The 22,192-nt window shown below is 39.3% G+C and overlaps 1 protein-coding gene across 2 annotated transcripts in view; it reads right to left on the bottom strand.

Moving 5' to 3' along the window:
* Positions 1-22,192, bottom strand: part of ANKRD33B (ankyrin repeat domain 33B) — a 39,565-nt gene that overhangs the window by 11,189 nt on the left and 6,184 nt on the right. For both annotated transcript variants that reach the window (XM_048939601.1, XM_048939602.1), the window contains exon 2: positions 318-447. In XM_048939601.1, the coding sequence (XP_048795558.1) occupies positions 318-447 (130 nt within the window). The remainder of the gene's footprint in view (positions 1-317; positions 448-22,192) is intronic.

Here is a 22,192-nt window from a genome sequence, read left to right as displayed (position 1 = left end):
AACATAACTGTGGTTGCTATTCCTTCTTTCAAGGTTCTCTGTCAGAGCTCACTTTTACGTGCAACACAGGACAAAGTTTGGTTACTCACTAGAAACATTATATGCTTACGTATAGCTTATTCACTGTTAGTCTACAGGATAAACATTACTTTAGATTAATTAGTTAAAAAAAATAATGACAAGCTTATTTGGGAGCTTGGCCAGAATAATCTTATGCAGACTATTTTCTTGTAAGGCCTTGAAAAAAATCCTAAAAATAGCAATCACAGCATGGATCCCTCCTAAGACCCCACACAGGAGGCAGAGAAGACCCTTACCTGCCTGTGCAGCTGTGATCAGGGCCGTGTTCCCTTCATTGTCCTGCCAGTTCACATCAAGATGAGGACACTGTGATAAGGCTATGACAATATCCACATATCCTTGGTAACAGGCAACGATGAGACCATTCTGTAAGCAAAATACAAAGAGTTAGGCTTTCCAGACTCAGGATAAGTCCACTGAGGAAGCACATCTGCATGCTCTTCATTTGCTGGCTTTTTGTTTGTTTGTTTTTTTTTTTTTTTTTTTTTTTTTTTTTTTTAAAGAGTGAAGAACTAAGCAGGTATCAGCATAACTAGTGATTAGCTCCAGGCACAATGTTCAGATCCAAAACACAGCTTTCTCTCTCTCTGCCCTTTGGCAAGTAATGCTTCTCATTCCTCAGAAATACCTCAGGCAGTAGGCTTTATATTGTGCTACTTGGAAAGTAACTGTTTATAACCATCTTAAACTTACACAGCTATATAGTCTGTATTCAAATGAGAATAAATCAAATTTTATTGTACAATAAAAGGAACCAGACAGATAGGATGAATTGTACCTAATGTGAATATGAATTCTGTGAACAACGGGCTTGTTCTCTGAAGGGACAGCAATGGGGAAGAGCTATGCTCTTGCTGCCTGTTGCTATCTTTTAATGCTTGATCTTTGCCATTAGAACCTAGCATTTCTGATAAGCATAAATATAATCACTGTCAGAGTTCCTGTCTAATGTGCTTTATGACAGCTGGAAGCTGTACAGTTTCCAGGAGGAAGCCAAACCAGGAAGTGAACCTCAAAACTTGGCTTGGCATTGAGACAGCCTATCATTCAGCAGCAACAAACTGGGAGCTTCTCTAAAATGCATCAAAATACACTTGTCATTAATTACGTGGAACTACAATGCTTAACTCTGACTACTTGCTTGACCACGACAATTAATTCCATTATCTTTAGCTGTCAGGGTGTCTCAGCAGTCCTGTGTCAACACGTGCAGAGCAGACGTGTGCCAAGTGAAGTCACTTGTGGACACACCAAAGCTTCCTGCAGCTGCCCCATATGGCCAGCACCACTGCCCTGAGATCAGCATCAGCTACCAGAAGTATATGGTGAGAGACACACTTCAGCCTCCTTGGCGTCCCTGCACGCCCAGATGCGCTGCCTGCTCACCACCACAAATAGCAGCAGGAAATAAAGCCTAGTTATGAAAAGAAATAAGAGGGAAAAAAACACTATACTCCCCCCCCCCCCAATAGACACATATGAGGCAGAGCCATTCACCAAATGACCACAGCTGTGGCTTCTGATATACTGTCATCATAACCAGGTATAAATATTTCAGTGTCCTGGCTCACTCTCATTCTGGATAGCTCCTTTGGTTTAGGCAGTAACCAGCTTTATTAAAGTGTGGAGGCAAGGGCAACTCTTTAGGATGCTCACAGGTTATCTACAATATTTTTCAAATACATCATTAGATAATTACTCTGATTTATTTTATTCTCAGCTCACCACTGTCCTCAGTATAAAACAAAACCCAAAACTCCTTTATAAAGAGCATCTCATTTTCCCTGTGAAGAACCTTTAATAATTCAAAGCATTTCATTGAAACTGTACACAGGAGTCTGTTTAAAGATATAGAGATACATATACACATAGTTATGACCTCAGATAATGATCATTAAGAAAATATGTATTCTTCTGATGGATTATCCAGATGCACTCAAATTTTACTAAAATATAATCAGTCTTAGCTTCAAAAAAAATAAAATAAAGAAGTATCAATGTCCACATGGCAAGGATTTCAAACTTATTTTAGTTCTTTGAAAAAAACAATTCTTTCATGTAATGTTTGTGATGTAGGTCTTTACCACACCAAAAGCTCTGCAGATTTAAAACATCAGCCAGCCATTCAGAAAAACATCAATTACTACGATATCAGAAAACTCAACATAAAACAATTTGGAGAACTAAAATTCTTGACAATAAGGAGCTGGATTCAATCTCTTGAGGTCACTTCCAACCCATAAAGTTCTGCAATTCAGTAAAGAAGTGGAATCCTAATCTTCTTGAAAATATTGGCAATTCTTGAGGAGAGTGGTATTAACAAGTTGTACAAATTATTTGGACTAGTTATCTTCTCTAATGGAAGAATGTTTCGCTCAGTACTGAGACATGCTCTCGCAGAAGATTTCCACAGGAGATACATTTCAGCAAGTCTGTGATTCCGAGATACCATGTCATATACTCTTTAGAAGCAAAAAGAAAAACATTTTAAAACAAAAAGATAAAAAACAACAAACATTAGCTCTTCTTTTTTGCAAGAAAGCTTTGGCATTGAAGTGTATAGGGTGTACTTCCCTACATTACGTACCAGCATTCTGATTTTAGCAGAAATTTTCTCCGAATAAATCAATCACTATTTTGTATTTTTAAACTGGAATCAGAGCGACGTGCTTCTCATCAGTGCCCAGGACCTCAGAGCCACCAGCAGGCCCTCCCACCAGTACCCACAGTTGGTGCTTCACAGCATGACAGAGCAGCAGTGGGAAAGGCAGCGGTCCTTGGTGCCACATTTATGGATGCTTCAGAATAAACATTATAATAAACCCTTGGATTTGTCTGGACCAAACCTGGATCAATGACACCATAATAGTTTGTAGTTTTAGGCTGTTTTTTTCCCCGCCTTTTTCTCCTCTTTCCATTCATCTCTGGTACTGCCTGTCCTCTGCTTGCTGAAAGTTACTATGTAAAGGTTGGCCAGCAAACACCCAACCCACCACAATATGAGTTAGCAGTCAGGAATTTTCAATTTCTTGTAGCAACTATGCACAGTTATTATATGTTTTGAGATCTTTCTAAAATCTCAACTAATAATCATAAAAAAAAACAACATTTCTTTCAGTAAAGTGTTTCTTGAAGCAATTGGTACAGCAATTGATACAGTATAATACAGCTGTGCATCTTATGTTTCTCAGAAGATAAAAAGAAAGCATTATATATAATTTTACCTAGGAAATTCTGAATCCGAACAATCTGATTATCCTCACACAAGACAACATTTTATCTCATTTGTACAATTTACAAACGTACAGTTAGAAGAGTAGCATGGTTAGGATAGCATTTTACAGGTTTATAGCTAGAAAGATTATCATGGTAGAAAGAGTCAATCAATGAAATGCTCACTCATGTCCTCGGCTCACAGCAAAGAACTCCAAAAGGAGGAAACTCCAGAAGAGATCCTTCCCCAGGGGCAGCCAGCCCTTAAATGGGGTCTAGGAGAGGCACAGCCCTCAAGGAGAGCCTCTAGACCTCTAGGAGAGGCTCCATCCCTTCCAGTCACACAGCTGAATTGCCTTCACCTGTGCTCCCATGGCTGACTCAGTGCTTGCCTCAGGTGATCAATCAGGGGTTCAGGCCATGACTCGACAGTTCCCATACACTCATTACAATTCTACTAAGGCATCAGTTATTCTGCTTCTCATACAAATAATTTTAGGGCACTTGTGAAATGGTCAGCATGGTCAGAAATGGTCAGAAAATAACAACTTTTTTTAAAACTTGAATTTGCTTTTTTTTTTTTTTTTTTTGGTCAAAAAGATAAATTCCCAGATATATTCCTCCCTTTAAAACTTCAACCTTTATCCATCTATGTTTTCCCTCCCCTCCCTTTCACATATCCCCAACCACCACTTTTTTGAAATGATATAGTAATGGCTCAAACTGTTCTCAAATGCATGCCATAACAATTAGTGACCAGGAGAAATAGCTCTTGGTGTATCAACCACAGCATTCCTGATTCTGAAGGGCTGGTTTGTTAGCTGACACCCGTCCTCTCCTGCTTGGCAGCCAGGGTTCTGCCAGTCATCTACCAAGACCAACAAGACACAACAAACAAAAAACCTGCTTTGTCCTCTGCACAGAAGGATAGCTGAGGAAACCATCAACGTAAAATGGCAATGATGCTTCTGGACTATAAGAAAAGTGATTTCTTCACCATAGGAGTCTTGGCCTGTCGGCTTCCCTGAGTTGCGCAAGAGATCCCTTTCATTTTTCAAAACAGTTTCCATGTGACAGACAAGAAAGCATGTCATCCATTGTTTCTACATTAAAATTTACTGCAGACTGTGTCCCATAACAGGAGAGATGTTGAAACTGATCTCAGCAACAGGTTTTGTGTTTTTTTGTTCAACTAGAAGCCACGATGCTGCCAGGTGTTGAGGAAATATTTAGCATTTCACAGAGCAGCCCCGCAGTTTTTCTGGACAGTATGACATTTTTTATGTTTATGTAACTAACATTTGTGAAAGAACCTCCTTTGATTAAAGTGACAAGGCATAATTAGCTGTATTTTATTTAGATTATCTGGCAAAGCAGACAGTCCCCATTTTCCATGTATTATATATAAAATATACTTGGCTGATTGTCAAATGGACAATTTCAGGCATGGGACTACCTGAAGTTAATCACGCGTTGCTGCATCTTCCTCAAGCAGTGCTTAAGAACTCCAAGAGATTTACACCATTCTTCTGTAACTGGAATAATGGTACTTATTAAAAATTCCCACAGAGGCATTATTTTGAAATGTGCATGTTTGTAATATAATAAAATAGCTGGAGATTAATTGTCATTCATTTTAAACTGAAATGTCTTCATGTGCCTTTGATTCCATTTAAGACTTGAATAATGCTGCCACTACAAAAACAGACTCTGACTTGCTCAGCTCTGCTGGCTAATGACATAACAAATCTGATTAAGTGAGACAATGGATATCTCAGGAGACAATTTTATAGATCAGATTTTACAACAAAAATACAGATGTCATGCTATTTGTAAACTAGATCATTGTGGATAATAGAGATCAGAAAAATACCAGAGGATCAATAAGGAACTCAAGCTGAACAGCAGAGCAAATCACATACAGCACACAATTAGTTTAGCTTTAAAAAAAATTTCTTCAGGCAACTTATTTTCTACCAAGATGCTGAAAATAAAAACAGATTATTATAGCTTTTTGCTTATTATCCCAGAAAAAAAAAACAAAACTGTTTGTGGCAGAAGGCTGAGCTGACATTACCCAATTTGTTTTATAAACATCGGGATAAAGAACTGTCCAGTTTGTTTTGTGAGCAGTCTGTATAGTATTAGTGACAATTAGCAACAATTCTGCAAGGTTGGCTTAACAGATTAAACCAGCATGTAATTGAATTAAATGATAATGATTCATTACAATCCATAATCATAAGCAGAGAGAACTATGAAAATTATGCCTAAGTTAAAAGCATATTGCACAAACAATATTACGAGTAATAGAAATGGAAGAAAAATAACATATAGAGTAACAAGAAGTTTTAAACTGTCTTCCATTCATTTATCAAAATAAAAAATAATTCAGAAAATTAATATTTTGTGTTATACATAACATGAAAATGTATCTCCTTTTAATTACATAATGCCAAATAATCAGAGCAAGTACTGCAAAAGAAATCCCCTAGCGTTATTTGAAGGAAAAGCAGATCTCCATTACTCTGCCACTCCATGGAACTTAGGTTAATAATGAAGCTCCTCATCTGTGTCCTGGTAAAAGAGAGTAACATTTAGGGCTGAACATCCCTATCGGCTTTGTACTAATTTGTGTACAATGCATAAAATCTTCCAGTCCATATAAAGCAATCTGAGAAACTTTTGTAAGTGGCTTGAGCTTACATTGTAATTGGTTTAGTTGATGAGATCAGCGGTGACTGAGATGAGGTAATTATTTGGGTCATCAGTCCCATGAGAAGTGGTGGTTATGTGCCACAGAAATCCATCAGGCGCATAAGCTTTAACATTATCTGCAGAAAATAATTCAGGCTGACCTTTGAGAGATAGAGCTGTAACAGCTTAGCCATGTGCAAATTTATATCAGGGAAAAAAAAGTCAGGAATTTAAACGAATTTTGTTCAACCCCTGTTAGGACAAAACCCAGCACCTGGCCTGGGGAGATGCTGATTTTGCAGTGGCAAGTAAAGAGACAGGTGCAGAAAGGTGTTCTGTTGAGGAGGGATGCAGCAGCATGCAATTCCCAATGATCTGCAGAGGAGCACAGCGCCTAAAGCAGAATCCGGCAACAAAAGCAAGCCTGACTGACACTACACGTTCCAGCAGCTGAACATGCAAAGCACAAAAATGCCACCTTTGCTTCTCAGCATTACAAACCAATTCATGTTACAGGGTGAATCCCACTCCAGGAGGAACAAACACGAGGCAGTTTTCAGACATGCAAATGAAGAGCCACAGTTTTCCCCCTCCGTTTTGTGGGATATGCTCAACTCACACATTTCGTAATCCCCTTTCTATCAGTCAGGCTGCATGTCTTTAAGTAAAGGTATAGCTGAGCAGATGTATCATCTCTGCAAAAGCCCTTACTTAATCTAGTCTAATCTAAATCTTGGTAATCACCTCTAAAAATAGTCTCAGGAAAGTTCATTTTTGAATGAGCTCACAAAATCTTGCCTTACACAACAAATAAAACCACTGCTACTTGTGTAACGAACCAAGTAACAAGAACGAGCACTAACATCACAGTGACTTCTCTTTACCAGCATGCACAGCCTGCATTGGTTTCAGTGTTACTAGTGGTACCAACAGCTGGCAGAAGCCATCAGAAGCTGCTGCTCAGGGCTGTGAGGGAAACACAAAGGGTAAAGCAAACACACAGTGTGGTCAGAGATGTTCCAGTGGGAAGGGTGCATATGAAGATATGGTGATCACCTCTCTGCACTCAGCAGTGGTGAGGTCACACCTTGAGCACTGTGCGCAGTTTTGGGACCCTCACTGCAAGAAAGACATTGAGGCCCCGGAGCGTGTCCAGAGAAGGGTAACAAAACTGGTGATCTGGAGCACAAGTCTTATAAGGAGAGGCTGAGGGAACTATAATTTTTAGTTTGAAGAACAGGAGGCACAGGGGAGACACTAATTGCTCTCTATAGCTCCCTGAAAGGAGGTTGTGGAGAAGTGGAGATCAGCCTCTTCTCCTAGATCACCAGTGACAGGACAAGAGGTAACTGCCTTAAGAAGTGCCAGAGGAGGTTCAGGTTGGAAATCAGGAAAAATTTCTTCTCAGAAAGAGTACTGGAACAGACTGCCAGGAAGGTGGTGGAGTCACCGTCCCTGGAGGTCTTCTAAAAAGATGTGGCACTGAGGGGCATGGTTTAGTGGGCATGGTGGAGATGGGATGACATTTGGACTAGATGATCTTAAAGGTCTTTTCTAATCTTAACGATTCTATGATTGCGCCAAACCTGAGTATCATGTTTTATCATGATTAACCCTTCCACTCCTGAGAAGTTTGATGAGAAGAGAATGGGACTGTTACACAGAAAGTAGCAGTCCTCTCTCCTTATCACTCCTGCAGGAAGTTCTCCTGGTCTTCCTATGAGGCAACCTGATACTCAAGAGCACTTCCCACAGCTTATCTTCTAAAAGAAACTCCTTTATCTGTGTTATCTTCTGCATGCACTGTCCCCAGATCACGTTGGTTGCAAAGAGCTGGGGGGCTGCTGAAGTACAGAAAACATTTTTTTTTTTTTTAGATCTAGCAGCAGAAACAGCCATGCAAAAATAAAACGAGCTGATGGGCACTGAGTTGAGTTGCAGGAAGATAGGACTGCATTGCTAGCTGAACTCACAATGTGCATTCAGATGTCACTTGGTGATTCTTCTTAAACCAGTAGAAATGGAATCATGTTGTCACATGAAAAAAAAATGTTATTTTGTTCTTTCATTTCTAGACACAGCTTGAAACAAAGAACTGAAGACTTGAGCACATAGAGAAGAGCAAGTTGTGGATACAGCTAATGCAGGAATACCTTAACTTGGGGGCACCTGAGTTAGGAATTTAATGAGATTCTGTTAAAATATACACATGCTTATAAATATATAGGTTTAACTAATTTATTTGATCAGTATGTTGGCAGGTATACACATTCATGCTAAAGACCAATTTTATAAAAATAATATATTATTTTACAGTGACAGCTGGTGAGACTATATTAGGAATGTACTGATCAGCCTTAAGTTCCATCAGGTGGGAGAAATGCCATTGCTAGTGACAGCAGGCTTGTGCAACAAAACCAATAAACAGCATGAAGAAACGTGTATGGAAAGGGAGGGAATGGGATCATTCTTTCACAGAACAGAAGAGAGAACAGAAACAGAAAAGCTACATTTGAGATATTCCGACAGTACACAGTTAAGCATGAAGTGCATGTGACACCATAGGTCACAGCAGAAGGTAAACAAGGTACAATCTTAGGAAAGGAGTATGCAAGGAAACTGTAATGAAAGAGTGTATAATAAAAATAGCACATATTTAAAATGAACTGACAATTCATCCAGTAGAGATGCAAAAGGCTACTGTACTTTCATTAGCCATACACAAAGAGGAAATTATCAGTGGATTCAGTAACATGGAAAACAGAGCAGGATTTTGTTTCTGGGGAAAAATTCTGCATTCTGGCTTAGGGAGGCCTGGCTGTAAAGGACCGAAAATGCTGTGGGAAGATGGTAGGGGAAGTAACACTATTTTTATCAGGTTACATTTCACATTTTCCATTTATTTAGACCTTCGTGTCAGGTACAACTACTAAGCAGTGATGATCTCTGACAAATAATGCAGCCTTACTAATCCTAGCTTTACTGTTTGTATAGCACATACTAATCAGTGTTAATACTGTCAAATGTTAGCACAAAGTTTTGATAGTGTTAACAGTAATAATACATGATACACAGCAGCCAAATTTATACATTCCTCCTCTCTATGCCTGTCTTTCAGTACGTGTGCAACATGGGTCACTCTTCTCTGGCTTCAAAGAGGGAAGATATCTGTGAAACAGAAGCAAGAGGTCTGGCTTCAAAAAACAGTATAAATGGCAAACTTCATTTTAATGAGGGAATGCTGATTTGGATTTTCTGAACCTATCACAGACCCCATGTCAGCAGCTCAGGGCATACCATCCCTAGCAAACCAACCCACCAGCTGCAGAGGGCTGCAGTAGGTGGTGCAGCAGCCTCCCACTGACACCAGGATCCTGCTCCAGTAATGGTGAGCTCATCTCAATCTCAAATTTCATGTCATAGCACTGGCTTGCCATGCAACATTTATCAAGGCTTCCAAGGGCTATAAACAACCCTGTCAACAAGGATAATGTATTTCTTATTACTGAAGCAGACTGCACATTATTCAGCATTGCTATGAACAGGCATTTTCAAGCAGTGGATTTAAGACATTGTGGGGTGGAACACTTCCTCAGGAGTACAAGGCCACAAACTCTGGCTGCTCCTGCCAGTGCCAGAGCCTCAGGGAGCCAGGGGACTGCAGGAGAGAAATGAGGTTGTAATAAGGATCAAACTACACCTTCTGTGGAAATAAGTGCATGAAGATCATTTTGAAAGATCTCTCAATTTCCAGAGTACTTCAAAATCTAAGGTTATAATAATTATCTACCAATCAATTTAATTATTGAAGTATACATATATACATACTTTTTTTTTTTTTTTTCCTTCTCAGAAAGGCAGTGATCTCCACTGGTGCAGATTTTTATGAGCACAGCATGCAGGCTCTTGTTCATTCCTGGTGAAAATGCAGAGCTAATGGTGGTGACCATGTTGAAAAATATTGTTTTATAGCTGAGAATTTGTTCCTTCAAATAGTGTTATTGTGTTATTTTGCAGCAGTCGTCACTCCATGGAAATAAAAAGGAGGCATTACTTTCAGAGCAACCTACACATATCTGTTCATACACATTTAATATTAAAAAGAAGAGGCAGCACCATTTTATGAACTTATTTTGTAGCATCTTCAGAAGCAATATGAAATCCAGTTTGTGCACTAACCTATCAAAAAATATATCCCTCGATTTTAAGGCCTATCATTAAACTCTTTGGCCATGTGTTTAATAGATGCATTTTCCTTGCTCTTTCCTCTGTTCTTTCAGGCACAGACTGCCTGTAGCTCAGGTCTGTTGCAAGAGGCTAAGAAACGTTTGAATGCATCGTGTTGGTTTGTGTTTTTTTTTTTTCCTCAGAAGACCTCTCCAAAAATATTAATTCACAAAGTCTTTGTAAACAATAAATTTAAACTTGACACTGGCTGAGAAATAAATACATAATGTTCTACCCCCTCTGTTCCTAATAGCTCTCTTCCATAAACAACGTTTATTTATAAAGGTCATAGTGTGGTGCATTCTCATTGTGGAACTCTTTGAAGAGACGCGTCCAGAGATGAGTTTGCAAGCACCCTCTTGTGGCAGTGAGCTCCTGTAAGTGATATCAGTAAAGACAAAGCAACCCAGAAGTTCCAGTGCCTTTTTTTAAACTTCTGTAAACTCATTTAGCTGGTATTTCTCTGACCCTTCTCATTGTGGAATCACATCAGACTCAAAACTTGTTAAAGAGCTCAAGAAGAGATCTGGCCACTGTGGTTAATCAGCCACTGAAAGCAAAGGTTTCAATACTACAGAGATCACCTTGATGATGAAAACTCATGTGGATGAAAACTCTTCCTTGCAGAGGCCCTATACTCAACAAAAAGAGCAACTGCATTCCCTTCCTGGGATACTGGAGGTGAAGGACTGCCTACACACAGAAGTATCACTCTACTTCTTCACCTTGTGATCTAAAGAAGCTGCAAGAGCAATAAGACCAATCTCTTAATCCACTGTTTGATATTAAGTTTAATAATATCAATGGATAAGTAACACACTCGTATCTTCATTCCCGTCCTCTGAACCTCACTGTTTCTTTTTTTCTATGACACTTCTAATAGTAACCCTCCTCACTGATGTTGGATCTTCTAATAATAAGCTGTATTGATCTTGGAACTGACTGAGTGGACTAGGAAGTTGCAGTAAACATTCCCTCCCAGTGGGAACAAAAAGAAGAGAGAAGGTCAGCTGCCCTACCACAGAACAAGGGGCAGAACAAGGTTAGTATTTAATCCTGTATGTACATAAAATCTGGATTCACCCCATATACTTCACTATGGATGAGTTATCATATAGCAACAGCCATCATCCTCTTTTCAATCAAGAGGATGACTTGATAACAACAATCAGTAGGAGCAATTCACAAAACATAGAAGCTACTTACTGATATTCTGATGAAAAAGTGTGTTCAAATATTAGTGGTAGAGATGAAACAAGCTTTCCAGATGGAGCAGGTTTTTGGTTTTTTTTCACTACTACCAACCAAAGAACCCACTGTTGTGAAAATAATGTTCTTCCCATTAGCTTGTCTCTTCAGATTATCATCAGTTAGGGCAAGTGACAATGTTCTTCTGATCTCTTGAACAGCATTCAGGTCCTTGAAAGCCCTTATCATTATGCATTAACAGTGAAAGAGTTTCCTTTATCTAGGATGTGCATCTAATTTCACCAATACTGGATTTTGTCTCATTTATGCCCCATCCTGCTTTCTTCCAACAAAGCAAAATGAATATATATGTACATATATATATAATTCTCTGAGCAATAGAAGCATCCGTTGTGATTTGATGAGAAGTGTCTGTTTTTCACTCAGGGATCTACCACCTAAGGTGGATTTTGGATGTATGGATTAGTTTCAGGTCCTGTGATACGAAAGGTTTGCAATCCTGTAATCCTACAGCTCTGTGTAACAGTTACTGTGGGATATTACAGATGACCATGCAGGAGGCCAACAGCTGGATTTTTATTGATATAAAATTTATCCGATAAAACTCACAGCCTTGGATTTAAGCTTGTGAAACTTGGAGGAATGAATTCCGATTCTCACATTTCTAAGAACTCTTTCACTTCTCCCCACATATTGTACTGCTCCACAAATGGCACTGAGAGCTGGCTCTCCACAAGGACAGAGGCTTAAATTCAACCTCAGGAAAGCCATGCTATCTGAATACTGGAGATTTTCCATTCTGGCTGAGAACAGTACTTTTGAACCAAGTATGCAATTTTCAAGTAATGTACAAAGAACTGTCTTTGCTAATACTAAAGAGTATAAAATTTATGCCCAGGTCTTTCCTCTTTTGTAGCTGTTAGAAACATTTCTTTACTGATCTTATTAAATCTTACAACAATACCATGTGAAGGATTTCAAAGCTTGCCAAACATCACAGTAATTACAGGTCTAACATTTTCACATAACTGCACATTTAGCTGCAGCCATCTTGGAAAAGAAAAAAAAGGGATTAGCAAATAGGTCTGTAAATCCCTTAGCTCTGTGTGTTGCTTCCCAGAATGTTTTGTTTTTCTGTTACAGGAGGACACTTCCATCAGCGCAGCACTGTGTCAGGTCACAGAAGCTGTCAGGGCCGATCTGTTGCATCCAAGCAAAAAGGTTGGCAAGCTTGGGGAACTGGACATGTTTTTCTGCTGAAGATATAAAAAGATCTACCAACAACAACAGCGATTCCTGAATGGTAAAAGAAGACTTTTGGTAGAAACTGACTTGGTTACTTGGAGACAAGCCCATGGAGCCACCACAGAGAAGGCCTGTCAACACAATTTTCCCCTTTTTTTCATTCCCAACTCCACAGCACTGGACTTAGCTAAGAAAAGGAAACAAAGGATCAGATTACCTTGAAGAAATACCGTAAAGATGATTCCGTGAAACTGTGGGCATTTTTTTCAGTTTTATATAAATGAAGACCATAATAAAGAAACTCTCCAACAACTGGACAAGTGCAGGATGGTTAGCAGTAAACAGGAATAATGAGCATAAAAAAGAGTATTTATGCATCTAGAAGGGAGACAGCATGTGTTTGTGTAACTAAATATTCTATTATAAATTTGGCACTTAGTTATTAATGATGTATGACATCTGAAATGAAAAATTTCAGCCATGTAGCCTAATTATATATGTTACTCTAAACGAACAAAAAAAGACATTTCCACTCTAGTAACAAGAGTCATTTTTATGAAGTTAGAGCTTGTTCCTTTAGCAATTAATTACTCAACCCTTCACACTTGTGGACAAAGCAAATTGTTTTGCAGGAGTCTGAGACAAAAACCAGTTTGATATTTGACTGATGTTTACATATGCCACAACGAAGACATGGAAAACGTTTCATTCTGTAGATTTTTTGGCACTTGGCATCTTGTCATGGTGCCATATCTGAGCACATGGAGTATAAGCCATCCTCCTTCAGCAGCAGACCACTCTGACCAGCAGCCCTTGGAGTTGTCTAGCCTTCCTGTGCTTCCTGTGGAGCTGAGCTGGGGTGCAACAGCAAGACCCTTCACTACCACCACCTTTATACATATGCTGTTTCTTCAGCTATAATCTATGAAAGGAAAGAGGGGTCAAGTTGGATATCAAGAAAAGGCTCTTCACCAGAGGGTGGTCAGGCCTTGGAACAGATCCCAAGATGGCAGAACCCAAAAAGCATCTGGACAGTGCTCTCAGATATGGAGTTTGAATTTTGGGTGGTGCTGTTTGTAGCCAAGAGTTGGACTTGGTGATCCTCAAGGGTCCATTCCAACTTTGGATAGTTTGTGATTCTACGAAAGCAAATGCATTGAAGTCTGTATTTTCTGTTTTGCTTTTAATCTTGAATAGGTGTGATGTGCCTACTATGTAGCCTTCAAAGCCTCTGGATGCTCCATTTGATAGAACTTCATGAGTCTTGTGCCCAGCACTACAGAATGACACCCTGAGTCTCTTTCCTTGCCTCAGAAAGGACACGCAGGTCTGGTGAAGTGGTATCAAGCCACACAGTAAGAGTGATTCATACAGGAGCAATAAACAAAATGAGATGAGTGCCATAATGATTTCAAAGAAAACACTGTTTTCAGGTGATGATCCTTTCTATTTCTGAGTCAGAGTTGTTGCATTTTTTCTATCAAAAATTGTGTGCTAACTCATAAAACTCAAATGGATATTAGAAAGCACACTGAGGAAATATTGAAGTCTTGTTTCTGTCAGACACCTGACAATTTGCAATTTCCTTCTCTTTTTGAAACTCGTGAACAAGGAAAATAGATTTTACAGCCAGAATTGAAAATTATTGATTTAGTAGCATCTTGCCTTCTGTGTATCTTCATTGATTCACATTAAATCATTTGTGGTGTGAAGAACTTCATCAGCACGCGGCTTTCTGCATCAGAAGTCTCTGGACTAAACATTTTCTTAATTGTCAGTAGCCTTGTGGAGATTTAAAATATTTTCAGATCATTTATAATCAAATTTTGAAGTCATTTCTACTTTCCCTATCAAGGGTAGTACAATTTTCACTACTCTTCAGAAATAGTTTGATATGGAAACAGGCTGCGAAGCTCTTTCCATTAGCTTTTATTTAAAATTCAACCAGGTGATTTAGGTCTGTGCAGCAAATGTGCACTGTAGTAAAACAAAAGGAAGGCTTGTTCAGATCTCCCTTCACTTGCACGAATGAGAAGGGCAAAATTTTAAAGAAATGAAATGGAAAACAAAAAATATGGTCAAGCATAGTTACCTAGTCACCCTTCACCTGCAATTCATCTGGCAAAACATCTTTCTCATGACTTTTACAATTACTAACCAAATTTTGCAGCTTCTTATTGCAGACCTCATTTAAGTTCAGGTACTACAATTCCAAAGAAAGGTAGCAGTATTTCTTGCTGTCACATGATAGCTAGTTAGTGGATTTGATAGCTTTAGGGACAGCAGACAGTGCTAGATCTGATGTACAAAAAGTACTGTAGAGCAGCATCACCTTGCTAGAAACCTCCAGGCCTTTTTTTCTTTCTTATCTGAATTCACATTCCCAGAGAAAGAGCTGTTCACGCTATGCGTGTTGTCCATTAAATGATTACCCCGTGGTATCTGCTTTATTTTTGAAATTCAAAAGCAACTTTTCAGAGTCCCCAGGCAACCATACTTCTTGTAACAGGTGTGACTTGGTGAGGCAGCTCTGGTCTGCTGCATCAAATTATCTTGCTTTTGCAGCAAGTTTTCCACACTTGTGTCATGGATTCAGTGCACTCTGTGGGAACTTGTATGAAGATAGGTATTGTAAATGCACCAAGACATCTGTGTTCAGCAACCCACATATAAGCTATTTTAATTCAGGCAAGGCACTAGCAAGGTGATGATCTACTAGTACTGTGCTAAGGCTCCTACTTCACAAGCAATTATGTTCAGGAATACATGGGCATGTTGCACTCTCACGAGGAAGAATTTTCGAGCTGGGAAATGTCCACTGCCAGTATAGCAGCAGGAGAAAACACCAGTTCCCAAAGCAGCAAAATGAAGCAAAGCAAAAATAGCATCAGCATCCTTCCCATAGAGGACATGCAAAGGGCAAGGAAGAGTCAGCTCTCCACTCAGTCAGCAGTCAGAGGACTGTGTGTTGGTGAGGGCTGATACAGCTTGTTCTTTGCTTTTCCTTCATCCATGCCTAAAGACATTTTTATTAATACACAGCTAGTCTTCACATGTTCCCCAATCAAATGGCAGCCCAAGCTTTCTTTCATAGGAGCAAAACATAACAACATACTAGACTTTCTAAAAAATAAATGCCAAAGACTTCTGCTTTTTGCGAATGTACTGAGTACATTCTGTTATTTGCCGCCATCCCTCTTCCAAAAGTCCGTAACAGTGGCTCATGTAGCAGTCTGGCCATGCAGCAGCAACACAGACAGGACTTCCCACCAGGTACTAATCTGGGACAGCAGCAGTGGTTGGTGGGGCCTCAGCGCCAGCATACCTGACTCACAGGCTGCTTTGCATACAAAGAGCCGAAAGACAAAAACGAACAAATGCTACACAAAAACGTAACACTCGTGTGAGAGAGTTTTAACATATCACTAGATTGGCTGACTAAGTATTATAGGGTCAGGCTCAAAACATTATACATCCGAAATGTGTGAAGCAACAAAAGCCTGATCGTGCGTCATTCCCATTTCGAATCAGCTTGCTTTCAAATTACTCCCTGTGGAATTTAACAGACGTGATAGAAAATAATAGAACTGAAAAAAAAGGGGAACTATTTCCACACTGTGGGTTTTTCCCACAGAGCACATGATTTGAATTGCTAATTCTCTGCCAGATGTGCAACTACAAACCCTGTGACAACTACCCCCTTCACATGGTACTTCATTATTTCTCAGTGTAACTTACTGGGCATGCTAAAAATGTATACTTAGCAAAGATGGGAGGGTTTTTGGTTCTGTTTTTAATGAAAGAACCCTCAGAGATGGGTAAATCCAAATCTATGTGATATAACATCTTAAATAACAGCATAACCTTCTGAGGGTAACTTTATTTATAAAATCATTAAAGGTGAAATCCTGTTCTCAATAAAGCCATTGGGAGTTCCTTGTGGCTGTCATACAGTTCACAGATTTCATTTTCTATTTAAAAACACTACCAGAAGTTTTTAGTGTCTTCCGTGCAATTCTACCTTAGTGACAAAAGTTAAGCCCAACTCCTCAGTGCAAGCACAGACAACACAGGAAGAACGCATGGAAAAATAATGAGCAATTTGTTGGAAAACTAGAAAAAAATAAATGGATTTTAGAGAAGCACTTGTGGTCAGACCCAGCCCACTTGAACTTGGCTGCACAGAGCTCCAGTGTCAAAGATACTTTGCCATGCACAAGCAGCTTGGGCTTGTCCACTGTGACCCTCCGCTGACACTTTCCAAATTGAACTGTATTTCAAAATTAGCAGTGAATTTTAGTTAGTAATCAAGTATCTCTTTTCTATAGAGGAAGAAAATTGTGTTTTAATGAAATGCAATGTAAAATAAACCTGGTGCACATTAGGTTCATCTGACACTAAGCAACTAACATCTGTAAAGTAATGTAAGAGTCTCAATATTATTCTTCTCTGTGAAAATTAAGTACACTCTTCAGACATAATAATATTGTGATAAATCACCCAGTTTTTGCTGGTCTCTGTTACACAGTAATCATCACAAAAATATAGATGTAACAAGGCTTTATGTTTTTTATATTTCAGTATACCACTTCTTGAGCAGTCGAACAGATTTTGGAATGGTTTTAAACTAAGTCAGGGGAGGTTTAGGTTAGATATTAGGAGGAAGCTTTTCACACAGAGGGTGGTGACGCACTGGAACAGGTTGCCCAAGGAGGCTGTGGATGCCCCATCCCTGAAAGCATTCAGGGCCAGGCTGGATGTGGCTCTGGGCAGCCTGGTCTGGTGGTTGGTGACCCTGCACATAGCAGGGGGCTGAAACTAGATGATCATTGTGGTCTTTTTCAACCCAGGCCTTTCTATGATTCTGTGATTTCAAATGTACCTGCTGAATAGCCTAGATAGATCAAATAATCTAGTTTGCTTACTTGCATTCTTTGTTCAACATGTATCAGTATTTATTTTCATAGTTTGTTATTTCCAAGCACAAACACAAAGCCATGTGATTAAAATTAATACAAGTGAATCCTGTGCCAGAAAAGCCTTTTATAAAATGTCCTCTGAAACCAGGAAAGAGGTGAGCCACACTGAGCAGCAAACCAACAAATCTCACATCTCTGCGAACTGTAACAGCAGAAGGAAAAGTGGTAAAAGTCTCCTGCTGGGGGGGAGACTGGTAGTGGTGACAGAGGTCCTTCAGAAGGCAAAACTCAAATTATTGCTTCCAGCACTACTAGGACCGAAAGACATGAAGGGACTCAAAGTTAAGCTCTTGAAAACTCTGAAAGATATGGAATGAGGAACTGTTGTCATACAGTCTGTACCCAAACCCGTCACTCATGTGATGCTTCCATGTTCCTATCTCAGAAGTTGGACTGAGAGAATTTATTTTTCTTCTTCATACAGCCTGCCTTGAGATCAAAAGCCTTAATATGCAAAGTAACCAGACAACAATCCCCTGGTACTCATCTCAGAATGAATTTTTGAATTTTTGGACTTTTGGACCCATGTCCTTTCCTAGCATGGTAGCTCCTACAGCCTACTGATACTCAACAGGAAAATGTTTCCAAAACTACCGAGCGCTAGTGCCATCTTGTTCAACTTCCATTTTCTCTCAAAAAAATTACATTGGCATGTACTTTGTTTCAGGTCAGGCATGAGGCCTGAAAATTTATGTCTACACAAGATAGTATCTTAACTGAAGGAAAACACTCGTTGCTCACAGATTTGAAACACCCTTATGACTGGACATTTGGGTTATCTTTGATTCACAAAGAAGTGCTACTGGAATCTAAAATAAATTCTAATCTGCATCAGACATCTTAAACCTTGAGGAGGGGAAAGCAGAAGAACACCAGTGCTTGGAGATGAATCACTTCCACCAGTATGCGTGTTAGTAACAGCAAAAATGCTGGGATCAAAACAATACAGGGATTCCCCATAACAGTCACATGTTCTTTGGATCTGTCAGTGCTCACTGAAAATGACTGAATAACTGAAAAATGAATGCCTTCATGCCACCACAAAACAGCAAAGAACTCTAGCTTCATTTAATTTTGGATCTATCTTGTCCTCTGTCCTATGTTTAAAAGATCTATCTTTTAAAAATAAAAGACAAGATCTGTTAATGAAAATATGTATGCCATCAAATCCTTTGAGGATTCTCAGTCCAAAGGTGGGCTCCTTTTAAGGCACCTTTGACAGTACTAATGCTCTGTACAAAGTAACTTTCTATGCAGTTGAACAACTAGAACTGAAGTGCATAAATTGAAGTGAGGCAAAGCAGAATAAAGAAGAAATTATGAAAAATTGCTTATTTCCTGTTACAAGAAGATATATGACTGCTGGGATTGATAGCAAAAAGGAAAAATAACCTTCCTTTTCATATCCCAGAGTTTTCAAAGCCTATACTAGGCTTCAGATAAAAACCTAACTCTTCTGCACGGGAGTCTTTATTTTCAACATGAGCAAGGAGAGAAATATCACAGTCTTTTTTCAATCTCTTTTATTACAGAGTTTAAAACTGAATTTCTAAAGACAACTGTTCTTCACGGATTTTTCTGAGCTTCTTTTTTCCTTTGTCTCTTTCTTTCCTCCTGTTCTTTTAGACTGCATTTCGCAGCTTCAGCATCAAAAGGAACTTCTGTCTGAAGTTACATAGAAAGCTACAGTGCCTACACTGTATTACTTCCAAATAACCCTTTTATCAAACGACAAGAACTCAAAACTTATCTAAGTCCTGATTGTGAAGAGAATTGTATACCCCAACAAGACTTCAGGAAAAGGAACGTAGGAACATTTAAGTGAGAAAATTAGTGCTGGTGCTCCCTTTTGAGCAATTCCTTTACAGTTCTCCACCAACAATATGAACATGCATTTCATAATGAGGTGAGCCAATTAGCAGTGCCACATTGTGCACTGTAAAACAAACCTGAAAGACTCCACTGGAAAAATGCAGTAAGGCATATAAGGCATACTGGGGTTACATTTCTTTTCTGTGTTACAGACACGTTTTACTAAAGACATTATTATACATCTGTCATTATAACTGATGATAAATATCTCGGGAACCACACTTGTTAGATACCTCTTGTATGGTTTTATGATTTATCGGTATTCCACATCATGGATGTTTGAAGCAGCTGCATTTCATTACATCTGGGGGCAACCTGTACTCCATGGGTAACCAGGATCATCACCGCATCACTGAGGAGCTCTGCAAGTCCAAATAGGTGACTTAAGATACTGATGTGAAACACTGCTTAAATTGGAACAGAAGATTTTTATGACCTTTACTTCTGGGCTATAGTCGGGTCAGGCTGAAAACTTCTCTTCAATACATTTTGCAAGAAGCAATTTGTCAAAATTCTTAAAAGAAATCGCTCTTCATCTGACTTCTTTAAAAGCTGCATCACTTGAAATTAGATTAAACTTGTACAACTTTCTCAGGTTGATGAGGTCTTCAAATCTGTATCTATCAATTTCAGAAAGAGCTACATCTGTTAGATAATGCAGCTTTTGACACTAAGTACAAATTATGTCTTACTGCCTGCCTATTTCTTGGAGGATGCAGCACATCTCATTATGCATTTCCAGTGGTCTGATAAAGATTTGCATTCCCATTTACTTCTAAGCACCCTTATAATCCATGTTAACCATTGCCTTTACTCCAAAGAAATCGTGTTCCATGCAAATATTTCTTCTAGAGATCAGTCGTTTCAAAGGATTTGCTTCTGTGCCAGACATAGGAAGGCATTCCTTCCAAAGAGAGGATGAACAAAGACAAGGACAGGCATTCACCTACTCTGCATGTACTCTTCTGACAATGCCTCCATGTGCCCATCTGTATCATAGAATCATATCACAGAATCATAGAATGGCTCAGGTTGGAAGGGTCCCCAGAGATCATCAAGTTCCAACCCCTCTGCTGCAGGCAGTGCCACCAATCTCCAGATCCAGTACGAGACCAGGCTGCCCAGGGCCCCATCCAACCTGGCCTTGAATGCCTCCAGGGACAGAGCACCCACAACCTCTCTGGGCAGCTTGTTCCAGCACCTCACCACCCTCTCTGTGAAGAAATTCGCCCTGACATCCAATCTAAACCTTCACTTCTCGAGCTTAAAACCATTCTCTCTTGTCCTGTCACTATCTATCTACCCTCCGACTATTTTATCAAATTCCCCCATAGACAATTAACTTCATATTCTCCATAGTCTATCTTTTCCTTTCTTATAGCTTCCCTTGAGTTGCAATTACAGTATTTGAAAAGTTGCCAATCTGGTTTGAGCAGTGTCTGTATTTTGCCAACTATTATTCCTTGCTTTTTTTTACTCACACACTTCCTTTTTATAAATATATACTCGTAAATATATCCAGGAATTGTTTTTTTTGTGTGTGCATTTAGGGATTTTTTTTACTATTCTGAGGGATTTAAATTAGATTACTTTTGCCTTTAGGGTCTTTTTAAAACTAATTCCACCCTAAAAAATTCCCTTTTATGATTTAGCGTCATGGCATGAATACAATGCTCTATATGTACAAAACTCCACTGAATACTCACTGTGCATATCCGTGAAGGGTGACAGTACCTAACCTGGCAGAGTTCAAGCATAGCAGAGACCCCTGAAACACGCTCTGGAGAAACCCACTGTTCTATGCCAAGCAAAGAAGGAGAAAGTAGAAATCTTCTTCCACTGCACCCCACAGAAAATCTCTCCAGCTCCATCCTCTGCAGACTGGCTTCCAGCCCTACATTCTCACCAGTTTTTCAAGTAAGTGCCTGGAAGCACACTGCTACCTGTTTTTTGCTTACTGGGTAGTAGCAACTTCAGAGTTCTCAAGCAGAGTCCTTGTCCCTCCCCAGGTATTTCTTCATTTGTTTTTCTACTGAGCATCAGCCACTAATGAGAGAAGAAATCAAAAGAAATTTAGATTGTGAAGAATAGCCCCAGATCAGTTCTCTTCCTTTAACAGAAAAAGGAGAGAAGAACAAAGACACAAATCCAGGTCTGTTTGATGAGAGAGCTGTGGATCTACCACGGCCCAAGGGAAAACCAGCTACCGAGCAGCACTGATTAACAGCATCCTGAATGAAGAATTTATGTGAAAAATCAACTGTGCTCAAATATGGATTTAGGAATATTTTCTGAAAGGAGTTCACAAGCTGAGCCACATAGATTATTTTGTCTTCACATCTTTTAAGAGGAATGAACTAAGAACACAAATGCACAAGCTCCACTACATAATGGTATGCTTACACAATAATCTGTTTAATTCCAAGAATTCTTCTAGCAGTGGTTCCTGAGTATGCCTGAAACTGGCTGAAAGACTCACTGAATAGTGACTTAACATATGAAAAGCCAAAGACTACAACAGAATGTTTTGGTACATATATCAACCCTAAAATATATGCCTTCAGCATAGTTAGTAAAACAGACTACACAACTTATGTAGTCAACACAAAACCAATCTGAGGATAAGCTACAGTGATTATTTTAATTCTGGTGGGGGGGGGATGTTCTTT

The sequence above is a fragment of the Lagopus muta genome, chromosome 3, assembly GCF_023343835.1.
Source record: "Lagopus muta isolate bLagMut1 chromosome 3, bLagMut1 primary, whole genome shotgun sequence".
NCBI classification, from domain to species: domain Eukaryota; kingdom Metazoa; phylum Chordata; class Aves; order Galliformes; family Phasianidae; genus Lagopus; species Lagopus muta.
Note: the sequence above shows the minus strand (reverse complement) of the source record. Positions and strands in the feature narration are given on the sequence as shown.